General features: G+C 37.0%; 1 protein-coding gene across 4 annotated transcripts; it reads right to left on the reverse strand.

Annotated features, from left to right (window-relative positions):
• Positions 1–357: 357 nt before the first annotated feature.
• On the reverse strand, positions 358–9,986 carry LOC111868586 (protein asteroid). 4 transcript variants are annotated; one of them, XM_023859376.2, is made up of 4 exons: positions 8,886–9,250; positions 7,843–7,991; positions 5,142–5,968; positions 358–2,036 (listed from the first exon to the last, which is right to left on the reverse strand). In XM_023859376.2, the coding sequence occupies exons 2-4, from the start codon at positions 7,859–7,861 to the stop codon at positions 531–533; spliced, it is 2,352 nt and encodes a 783-aa protein (XP_023715144.1). In that variant the 5' UTR covers positions 7,862–7,991; positions 8,886–9,250; the 3' UTR covers positions 358–530. The 4 variants fall into 4 exon arrangements, with proteins under 4 accessions (XP_023715144.1, XP_023715145.1, XP_033608996.1 ...); XM_023859377.2 differs by lacking the exons at positions 7,843–7,991; positions 8,886–9,250 and adding an exon at positions 9,868–9,986; XM_033753105.1 differs by lacking the exon at positions 7,843–7,991 and having other exon boundaries at positions 9,203–9,256.
• Positions 9,987–12,649: the final 2,663 nt, after the last annotated feature.

Consider the following 12,649-nt stretch of genomic DNA (forward strand, 5'->3'; position numbering starts at 1 on the left):
AAACAATAAAAATGTTGGCTACTGATATCAGAAGTTTTAAATCTGCATTGAAGAGGTTTCTATATCATCATTCTTTTTATTCCACAAATTAATATTCTCAATATAATTGGTCATAAGTGTGTAAATTTTTAATGTATTTAATTCAGTTAATATAGGTAATTTTAATAAAATTGTATTAATTCAAGTTTCATAGTAAGTTATTTTTAAATTATGTTTATTAACTAAAATTTTATTAATTTTTTACTTTATATTATTATTTATGTTAATCAAGTAACATAAGTGATTTTAATTATGTGACTTGTGTAATTTTGTATATGTATCTTGATATATCTATTTTCAAAGGGACTATTTCCGCATCCTAGGTTTGTTATCTGTATGGATATATGGGAAATAAAGGAAATGAATGAATGAAACATTCTTAAAAAAAAATACCACTGATTACTGCCACAAATACTGAGACCAGAAAAGTTGTTAGTCTATGAATTCTATTATCTCTTCAGACTTTGATTTTTCACGGGCATTTTCATCACCTAGTACTGATTCATATAACATTTTGAATCATTCTTCTTCTTCCTTTTATTTTCCTTCTTCTTTCTCTGTGTAACTGATAAGTCTGGGAGAAAATCTCTTACTAATTTTACCATAGTACTGTATAAACCAGCTACTGAGGGAGAACATTTTAAAAGTTGAGTCAGGACATAGTCCTCAACATCTGAATGTTTCTTGAAGTTCAGATATGCATTATAAATTAAAGTTCCTGAATAAAAGTTTTCAACTTGACATTGTATGAAAGGTAAGCTAAGCAGAGAATTGAGGTGCATGACATGAAGCAAGCAGCTCTGAAACTGGGCAAATATGTGCACCACACTCACACAAAACAGCAATGGTCTACTCTTCAGGCACTCATCCATCTTGTGATATGGTAATATGGTTTCAACTAAACAAAAACAATCTTCACTGGACACTGTTGCCACAGCTTCTGTCACTGTAACACAGCTAATGTCTTTATGACTGGGCAGATTATTTTCAAACATTTCTAACTGTCCTGTTTTGGCACTCTGAAATGTACCACTGCCTGTTTTGTATTCATTTTCTTTCACGCTCTGTAATTTAACAACTTTCTGAAGTTTGGTTCCATTCAGTTTCAAGAAAGTCTTCTTTGACCTACAGTATCCTACATGTCTATCAACAATATTCAAACAAATTATGCTAAATAATACTGCATGAATATGATGCTCTGTAAGCGATGGTTCAGACACATTCCTGCCCCAGTAAATCAAGGCAACAATAAATATTTTCCAATCATCTGGAAAACCTTCCAAAATAAGGATGTCATTAACATTAAAACCCATGGCATCATATAGCAGGTGTCTCCTAGCAGATAATGCTAGGTCAGGTAATTCCTCCAATGGGGGAAACTCATTCAGTGAAGCAGTACCATATACGGGCAACACAATAAGAGTCTGGGGCTGAGCATTTTCTTTATATGCAACATAGCATAACTCTGGTTTATGTGTAGCATTTCCAGCTGTCAGAAGGCCAAATATAACACACAGGATTGGAAGACTAATTCTGTGGGAGAATGGTAATGAGAAGTCCTCAACCTGAGGTGCAGAGAAGTGGATCTGATGAACAAGCATATTGATGAAACATCGTGGAAGGTTTCCACAATGTAAGTTGTCCTTGAACCAATCAGGAAATAAATTTTGTGGCAGCATATCTATACCACACCGAAATGGTTTATAACATTCTCCATTGCTTTTCATTTCCTGCTTGTCCTCATTTTCAGTAACAGCAGACTGGTGTGAATTGGTGTCACTTTCTGAATCACAAATTGAGTGGAATACAGAATCCTTCCTTTCCACATTTGCAGTAGCAGTAGCAGTGACAGAGTTGCATCTTAATTTTGAATAGCCTTCCACTGATATATCCAAGTAGCGAAATAAACTACTTGAACTTGTACTGTAGCCAGCTATTATTGCCTTCAATTGTTTTGCAACACTTTTACGCTGACTTTTCTTAACATGGTTAAGGATCTGGAAAGAATGAAGAAAAATGTCTACAAAATACATATCTTACAGGCTCATATGGAAGAACAGTATGATAAAAAAATAAGCTGCAAGGATGTGAAGTGGGACCAATGGTGGGCATTAGTGTTACATGAGCTACACCTTAAGGTACTACTGCTAATGATATATGAATAAGAAAACATACACTGGAATATAAGAATCCCCACATAGCAATAACATTGTAAGGCTCAAGTCTGGGCTTCTATGTACATGAGGAAATCTGATCATAAAACCATAATCAATACTTCTGATTCTGCAAAGCTACTACCATATCATCCATAAACATGAAAAAAGCCAAAGAAATTCATGCACCATCATTAAATCATGGATTCAAAAATTATTAAAAAATTCATACATAAAAAGATTAGCATGTCTTGTTAAGAAAAACAGCCAAGACTAATATAAGTACTTCAGGTCCCTACTAGGTTTAAGAGAAAAGCTAGGTATCGGTTAACATATTGAAAGTAATCCTGAAGTCTAGGCTGGGTCACTTGAATTTTGAAAATTTAAGGCTGTACTCAACTTCCAATCTATCTGATTTGTTTCATTCTGGTCTGTCACGCTAATAATATCATGAAAAATTAAACAGTTCCGTCTAGTGTGACTGGTGAAGATTTTTCTCATTTCAATTATCTACACCCTTACACGTTTCGGTCTTCAGAGACCATCATCAGAGGAACACCTTTACTTCAATACAGTTAGAGGCCACTATTACAATACATGTTCTAAATGTTAAAATGCATACACACAATATTAATAATATATTTTGGGTTTAAAATATAAAGTCTTTACAACTATAGCGGCTGTTAAATACTGTCGCATGTTGGGTATGTCACGCGACAAATACCTTCAAGCCATCAAGGGTGTAGTGAATATTTATTGTGCTCACCTTCTACACTCACATACTTCACAATTATTATCACTTGCAGTATCACAATTACTGCTTCCACTATATCTCGGTGAGTACTAGACTTCAAGTGCCTTCGACGGTGACTCTCTTAAGACTGACTTCTGGCTCAATACTTATATTGTCTTCTGTGGCTGCGACATCTCAAATGTCCTTGGCCACGGCTGGATCTCAACTAACTTGGAGAATATCTTCAACCCTTTTTATAACCTCGGCTGCTGCTATGCAATGAACCCTCTAACAGTTCATTGTAACCGTGGAGACTCATTGTTAGAATTATAACACTGCATTTTTCTGTCTAGGAAGTAGGTCGTTACCTAGGAAGTGTTGTCCATTGTCTAGCAGTGGCTGTTTGGGATAATGTGTTCTTCAGCACATTACAATATGTTAAAATATTTATGATTCATTTGTTAAGATTCCATTGGAATTCAAACACAAAGCAGGTTCATGTCCACCCTCTTATTATTTCTTTTTTGACAGGGCCGAATGTGTGCCATCTTTTGGCTCTTGAGAAGAGGGTTCTGCAAATATATTATGGGTATATCGTATTGTTTCAGAAATCTGATTATGTTTTGTAAAAACTTTTGTTATTTCGTCCTACATTTGATGTTGTCCTGTATGTGTTTGTGGTACCCTGTGTTGTTTTTACTGTTCTAGGGTGTGTTGTACTGCGTGTTTATACTCCTTGTGTCTATGACGTTAGTGTGGGCATGTACTGTTGTTGTTTTATGAGGTCGAATATGTCATACTGGTTATCACTTTCCTTTGTGTTTTTTTTGTTCTTCTGTCAATTAATAATATCTATTAATAAGCTCAACAAATTGACAGAAGAACAAAAAGACACAAAGGAAAGTGATAACCAGTATGACATGTTCGACCTCATAAAACAACAACAGTACATGCTCACACTAACGTCATAGACACAAGGAGTATAAACATGCAGTACAACACACCCTACAACAGTAAAAACAACATAGGGTACCACAAACACATACAGGACAACATCAAAGGTAGGACGAAATAACAAAAGTTTTTACAAAACATAATCAGATTTCTGAAACAATACGATATACCCATAATATATTTGCAGAACCCTCTTCTCAAGAGCCAAAAGATGGCACACATTCGGCCCTGTCAAAAAAGAAATAATAAGAGGGTGGACATGAACCTGCTTTGTGTTTGAATTCCAATGGAATCTTAACAAATGAATCATAAATATTTTAACATATTGTAATGTGCTGAAGAACACATTATCCCAAACAGCCACTGCTAGACAATGGACAACACTTCCTAGGTAACGACCTACTTCCTAGACAGAAAAATGCAGTGTTATAATTCTAACAATGAGTCTCCACGGTTACAATGAACTGTTAGAGGGTTCATTGCATAGCAGCAGCCGAGGTTATAAAAAGGGTTGAAGATATTCTCCAAGTTAGTTGAGATCCAGCCGTGGCCAAGGACATTTGAGATGTCGCAGCCACAGAAGACAATATAAGTATTGAGCCAGAAGTCAGTCTTAAGAGAGTCACCGTCGAAGGCACTTGAAGTCTAGTACTCACCGAGATATAGTGGAAGCAGTAATTGTGATACTGCAAGTGATAATAATTGTGAAGTNAGCACAACTCGCAACTACAAAGCATGCACACACAACAGGTCGTTTCCGGTTATTTTTGGGCCCCCCTCGTATACCCATAAAATATTTGCAGAACCCTCTTCTCGAGAACGACAAGACGGCACACATTCAGCCCCCATCAAAAAAGAAATAATAAGAGGGACGACATGAACCTGCTTGGTTTATGAATTCCAATAGAGTCTTAACAAACAAATCATAAATATTTTAACATACTTAATAGCTGCTGTAGTTGTAAAGACTTTAGATTTTAAACCCAACTGTATATTATTAATATTGTATGTACACATTTTAACTTTTAGAACATGTATTGTAATAGTGGCTTCTAACTGTATTGATGTAAAGCTGTCCCTCTGATGATGGTCTCTGAAGACCAAACCTTGTAAGGGCATAGATAATTGAAATAAGAAAAATATTCACCAGTCACACTAGATGGAACTGTTTAACTTTTCATGATTCCAATCTATCAGTTCAACATTTACAGATGTTGCAACAACAGTGTGGGATATTAAACTGATGCAATAAACAGGCTTACCTTTTTAACAGCTGTCTCAACAGTTTCTTTCCTTAACCATTCAGAGAGTCCCATAATTTGCCGTTGAGTTTTGCTTACAGAATGATTCTTTGGCAATTGAATTTGTGACAAGAAGTGTTCAAACACTTGATGCTCAATATAGTCATTTCCCAGCAAAGCAGCCATCACAGGAAGCATGGATTTGTCCAAACCACCATGAGAATCAAGAAATTTCTCTATGTTGTAAATCTGACAGTTGATATGGTTCCTCATATGCTTATCATATGCAGAATCATACTGTGTTGGCTCCAGAATGACAGTAGAGAATGAAATGTACAGAACATCATACACATAAAAATCTGAATCATAACTAAGAACTGGACATCCAAGTCTTTGAGCTATGGCCGCAATCTCAGAGTCTGCCTCAAAGTCAGACTGAACAAAACGGATCTGCATGCTCATTAACACATTTCTGAAAACCTCATTCATGAAGAGTGGAAAACATTTCAATTTGGACTGTGTTACAGGAGTAATAATTTTAGCCACTAAAAGTCTCCTTTTCAACCTGGCATGAACAGTGGGTAATTTTCTTGTTTCATATCCACCATCAAAGACTACCAGTGAAGTGACATTACAACTCTTTAGGAGAGAAAAAAAATCTTTCACACAATTGGCATATTCATCATAATCCCCACCAAACACACAATTACAATTGGATACACAGTTGTAAAGCTGTGATGCTAAACTGTTGCCATCAATAACAATGTAACAGTCTTTCAGTTCATGTGGCTCCAGGTACTGGTCCGAGTGTTTCGCTATGTAACTAGTTAGTCCTCGAACACCCATTTCTGAAAATAAAACAGCAGTGTTCACCAGAATACTGAAAATAGCATCAATGATAATTCACACCCTCTTAAGCTTGTACACAATGCTGAGCAACAGAATATTTAATAATCAATACTTCAGACTAATGGCTATTGACAGTGACTTATAATGTGACTGATAAAATAAATATCATAGTGAAGTACGCTAAATCTGAAACATGGGTCTACCATTTACTATAGCACAGATATATCAAACACAGTACTCAAGAATTGTATGCTATTATTCAGTTCAGAATAGTTTATCTTGCCATCTCCTCTTTTAATGCCCAAAGATCCAAATATATAAACCACTATTTAGCCTACCTCTCATTTTTAGGAATAAAACACATTTACGATATTTGGAATCAAACAACTCAAAGAAAATGTTTTCACCCAACAAAACAAAACAGCAGCACAATGGTGAGAAGTACATGATGAAGAGCTGTCATCTAATATTGTCTTTACATCACAAAATGAACAGTACAAAACATACATGAGGAAAACAAGTGCATATAAAATGCTGACTGGAAAACCTCAAGACAAGATATAATTCAGAAATACGTACATATGATGATAACACGACATAGATCTTAAAGAAATAAGGTTGGAAAGATGTGAATTTCTGTAGAACAGGGTCCACTGGTGGGCTTCTGTGAACATGCTAAACCCCATAACCAATTAAATAAAACTCCCTGGAACAGACCAAGTATGTTGGCATAGAGGTAAAAAAAGTAAAAAAAGAAAAAGTAAAGCTATCCCTGTAACGGGCTGTGAAGGCCCATAGGGTTGTGAGATGTTGAGGGTCCCACATTATCTAGACAATCGGCTCAAAGATGGTGGTAAGGTTGTCAGTCTTACACACCGGCCGCACTTTACTCCCCAGGAAAATTATTTAATTAATTCCTGGTACTCATTTCTGTTAGAGGCTGAGTCAACCCCAGGGCCATAATGCAGCTGGAAGGTTAAGGTGAATTGAAAAAATCCAGTGACCTCATTGGGACTTGAACCTGAGACCTTCCGGCTTGTGGCATAGTGTCTCAATAAACTATGCTACCACGTGCCCCGTTGGCATAGTGGCATCACTCTAAAAGTGTATTCAGGTGGTGTTCGGTTCAGATCTTAGCTGGGCCACTGACTATATTCACTGATATCTTTCATGGTTTTCCTCAGTCCCTCCAGGCAAATGCCAGGACAGCACCTAAATTAGGCCATTATCATGTCCTTCCAAATCCTTTCAATTCATTACTGATCAATCCTACCATTAGATGCTATATAATCCAGATACTGAAAATGTCATAAAATAAACCATGACTCATCTATGGAGCTTACATTCATTCAGCTAGTCAAGAACTTCCTTGTCATTTATGGAACCCAAACATGAATTGCCATGTTCATAAAAGCCCATCACCAGTTCTCCTGTGTCAGATGAATTCAGTGCACATCTTCCCATCCCATTCCTTTTAAAATCCACTTAATACTGTCCTGCCATCTATGTCCTAAGCTTTTTCTCATCTCTTACATGCATGCTACATCATCCTCCTTGCTTTGACCATACTAATATTGGGTAAAAATTATGAAGATCTCCATCATGCAACATCTCCAGCATCCTCTTCCCTCCCTTCCTATTAGGTCCAGATATTCTGCCCAGCACTCAGTCTACAACTTCCCTTAAAGGGAAAGATCAACAGTTTTGTGAATCATGCATTTTTAGACATGGCACAGGAAGACAAAAGGTTTTGAAATGAATGGTGGCAAGCAGTCTCCCAATTTAAATCGATTTTAATTCTTTGAATTCTGGTTTGCTACTGTCCCTCCAAAATCTCTGAACTCTGCTACATTTTTAAGGCTTTAATAAATACCTTCATATTGCAACTTCATCCTGTGTACTAATGATGAGACATGAACCTATACAGGTACTCCGCCCTGGCCAAAAAATGTGATTTCATTTTAATGCGACCAGGTTTCAATAAACAGCTCTCGCTTTAATGCAAAGTACTTAGTGACCAACCTAGAGAGATGGGGAGAGTATGAGTAGATTATGGTTTGCAGACGAGGAATTCAAAGGTAGATTGGAAAATTATCTTTGATTTATGTGATTTTACCTTCTGCAACTTTCTAGAACACTACTATCATACAAACTGAGGAATATTTATACACAAGTTTTCTCTGTGTTTACTTCTAGACTAACCTCCCTACTAGCAATTTATGCAGTTTCTATTTGTACTTTTTTATTTCTGGTATTTATGTTTACAGCCCATAAATTAACACCATCAGCAGAGGCTAGATGTTCATGTCCCATTCAATTCTGATCCTTATGTTTTCCTTAGACCTTTCTAATGGCACAGTCTATATATATATTCTTGTATGTGGTCTGTTAACTAAGTATGTGGAATTTATGTGGGCCTACGTAGTTACTGATGTACCATATAGTGATTTCATAACAAAAAATATTTCAGGCAAAGAGCAATTTTAGCTGCCTCCATATATATAGTAAAACTGTGTTGCAGTTGAGATTCTTATGGTGGTGACCATGAGTAGACATCTTCCAAACTGTAAGACCTGGTAATTCAGACAGAAACCAATATTTCGGTGGAACATATCACCTCCATCTTCAGGGTCGAAGAGTAAACCAAGCAGAACACCAGCAAACGAAAGATGCTGAGTGAACTTAGAATGGAAGATCTGGTCAGATATAAGTACACTGTAACTGTTTGGCAATTTTTGACAATGAAATTATATTTGTATATGAAATTTAACTATTGCAGTGTCTTTTGTTCTTGGGAAATGTTCTGTACCTATTTTATTTCCGCATATTTTAATATAATATACTGTACTCTGATTTGTCCTACGCCCTACTTTCTGCGACCTATGAAATGAATCTATACTACTCTGCTCTACCTACTTGCTTACACGTTGACACCAATCATTTGGGTTGTTTGATATTTTCACGCTTCCAAAGTATATAACACACACGTATCAGCTACATAGCAACACATGTATATCCCGGCCGGTTAAAAATACGCTTTATAACCATAAACTAGTAAAATTGGCTGTTCTGTCTATTTAGAAAAAAAGGGCGATATTGCTAGTTCTATCCAGAATATCTTGTTTAATCCGCCAATCTTCTTTTCTCCCGTCAATGTCCTGCTCGAAATGCTTGAGATTCAATTGAGCCTGAAACATCTCACGTGCAAATGAAAGATTATTTCACACAAGTAACTGCTTGCTTTAAAACTGTAACGAAGATGACAACACTCACGTGGCTCACGTGTGGAGGATACTCGGAATTGAGCATTCGACACCGAAGAACGACTTTAAGTGAGTGTCAATATTGGCAACAGATGGCGATCGACTCGCGACTGTTGCGGAATCTTCAGCATCGACGTATATCGACTATTATCGTTCCATCCGGGCACCAAAATGCATACTAATTTTTAATCTGGAGGCGTCACCCTGACATCTGAATCCTAAATAATTAAGAAGTACTGCCTTTTGGGGTTTGAAATCGTGTAATCAGGTAGATGTACACCGACGCTGCTTTAGGGTCGAAGATACGAGTCAGCTGGCAGCTTGCTTACGTAGCATATCAACATATCATAGATATGAAACTAGAGGCAGTACGTTCTTCCTAAACGTAGGTAAAATTCTATCGGACTGCACGGCATTATATCCTGTGAAAGCCTTGAATCCGGCATCTAAATATTTACTAAAGTTATGTTTGTATAATATTTGTAATATTCCTTTATTCTACATACAGAATAATTAAATCTACGTGCTTCAATATAATAAATGCTGAATCAAACTAGTCGATATGAACTGTATAACATAGTAATTCAATTACTAAATCTAACATCATCAAAACTTTTAACAGATCTATTGCTTACCATAGGTAAACATGTTTTTACAAATCCAAACGTTGAAGCTGTAACCGACTCTTGAAAGTTCATCTCGTTTTTGTCACTGTTACGGCTGTAGCTGAGACTGGGAGGTCCAGGGCGGCGCCCCTAAAGCATAAAATTAGGAGTGTGTAAACTGGAAAGAAAACGAAATTTTATGTTCTAGTCGGAAAGGGCTCCTTCCTATATGTAATCTATTACGAATAAACTAATGTGACAAGTAAGCATACTCATTCATGAAAGCGTTCACGCAACTCTACCGATTATAGGCACGTACTTAACAATAACTGATCATTTTAAAGCTACGTCATAGCTGTCCGTTCAGTGGGAAAACCTGCTGTTAAATGTGCAGTAGTTCCATTTAACGGATAAGTTACTGTGATTTTAAAATTCTTTAGAAGATTGTCATTCAGTACTTATAAATCCTAAAAACAGTATCGTATTCACTGCAGTGGTAGCCTTTGATTTGAAGTGGTCCGCAGACTATGACGTCATCAATACATTCTGGCGTTCTATGACTTTCTTACCGCCGAAATAAGATGATTCCATTGATTAAATCGTAACACATACTCTTGTCACACAAGCAAAAGATATATTATATTTGATAAGTGTAATATTTGTCGAATGGGAGTACAAGTTACTTTTGCATTGTCCGGCCGCGATGGGACATAACGTTGCTCCGATTTCAAGCTGTCATTCAGCGTTTCTTCTGTTTGACTCAAACTAGTTAGTTACAAATTACGATTTTTGTATTTTGTAATTGGAACTATCTATTGTTTTACACGTATGGAAAGTTCTATTAATGCACGAAGCTGTTAACAGTTCTATTGTGGTTGATCACCAATTCCCTATCAAGAAATCAACTGTTCAGGCCTCTACAAGCCTATCCACAGGATTTTTATTATAAGAAACACCAACCAAGAGGACTGAGTTGTAGAAGTACCTGTACTCTTAAGAACAGAGGGGAACTACTAACGTATTGCAGGATATGCGGTATTATAAGTAGGAGACCAGTGTAATGTCCAAGCACAGCTCAAAATGAAAGGTTTGGAACCTGAACATCGAAGTGCCGAAAGTAAAAGTAAATTGTAAATCTTGAGTCCTTAATAAAAAATAAAATAATACCTTCAGGAAATGCAAAGTCACGTGCTAAATCCACAGCACAATTAATGCAAAAGCCGCCGGTCCGTCTCCATATCAAGGCGTAGTGTTAAAAGTAACACAGATTTCCAGCGTGTGGGCGGAGGAAGCAAGAACTAACAAAGGATTTAGTCCTGTAAGATTATATCAGCGGCGGATATTTTAATCGTCTTAGCCAGCCTAAAACTTTGAAGAATAAAATTAAAATATTACTTCAGTGGGTCAGTGGTACTTCGCATAGTGGCTAGAGAAGCGATCAGACAATGCATCATCTGCCACGCCTGGAAAGTCAATCGCAGGTGTGTTAGCCAGATCCTCTCTGCTTACGCTGGCCGGTTGTGAGCGCAGACGCAATTATAAGTGTCACGATATAGTACAGGCTTCGGAGGAGGAGAAAGTGCATGACATTCCAAGCTCCACATTTGCCATACGAAAAGTGCTGAAGATTTCAGGAGCCTCGTGCTTGCAGAGCTCGCAAGTAACTGAAGCAAACAAGTAAAAGAGTGATGAAACACGCCTCGTTATTTCTACCGGAGAATATCATGATATAAACCTAAGATTTTATATTAGTTTTAGTCTAGTTTTAAAATAATAAAAGTAAGTTTATAAGATCATCTTACTAGGTGTGTGCCTGTATGTGCATCCCCCTATGAATTTTTGAATGCGTTAATCAGTCTTCATGAAACTTGGTATGAATATCATAGTACCTAAGTCCATCTCAGCTCCGGTCTAGAAAACCGAGATTAACGGCCGTGGGAATCCGTTGCACTGACCATGCAACACCCTCTCTCCGCAAAAGTTGGCACTAACTTCGCCGACAAGCGGCGGCCGCTCGGTCGGTATAGTTCGCTTTTGGAATAAAGACCACGGAGGAAGCCCATCTCAGCAAAGTGGCACGAGGCATCTCAAAGACGTACTTCCTAAATCCCTCCCACCAGTTTGTGTATCCGTAAGTGTATCCCTCTATCTTTGCTACGCAAAGGCTTGGTAAACACGTTCCCATGGCAAAAAAAAAAAAAAATTATTGTAGGCGTCGCTTTCTATGTGGTCCGTGTCGCATCGAAAGAAAGTATGCGATTAGTTCTCTCCAGAACTTCTTGATTGATTGGGAAGTATTTTCAGGAGCGAAAAACTATCCGAAATTATATAAACCAAAAGTAACGACATGAGTTACTGTTCTAAAAAGGTGAAAGTATGTCATAACTCCTTTAACAGGGAAGCGCAATATATTTTATGTTTGTTCTGAAAGTGTGGAATGTTCACAGAGACACAAATAAAGTTCAGAAATGTCGGCTGAGAGAAAATGAAACGCAGTGAGTAATAATGGAACTTCTTATCGTTGTCAGTACTACAATCAACACTATGAAAGGACACTTGATCAATCAATCCTCCAAAATTCCTTAACTAAATTTGTTTCACATGTACATTTTGGAAACTTTGAACACTGCTCTGTAAATTTCCCAGCTACTCCTTATGAGCCGTTATTTAATTTGATTTTCTGGCTCTGAAACTGAACTTTCCTTTATTTATTTGTCGAGAAGAATGTTTGCAAAATAATATTTCAGGCCTCCTAAAATATTTAATCTCTTGAAATCTGAATACAGCATTATCGCAAGTCACAAAATTGTCT

Source organism: Cryptotermes secundus, unplaced genomic scaffold (genome assembly GCF_002891405.2).
Source record: "Cryptotermes secundus unplaced genomic scaffold, Csec_1.0 scaffold330, whole genome shotgun sequence".
Classification (NCBI taxonomy): Eukaryota; Metazoa; Arthropoda; class Insecta; order Blattodea; family Kalotermitidae; genus Cryptotermes; species Cryptotermes secundus.

What these genes read in the sequence shown, in the direction of transcription:
- LOC111868586 (XM_023859376.2), bottom strand. An exon ending in TTGAGACAGCTGTTAAAAAG is followed by an intron (nt 2,037 to 5,141) that starts GTAAGCCTGTTT and finishes CATTCTTTCCAG; the next exon opens with ATCCTTAACCATGTTAAGAA.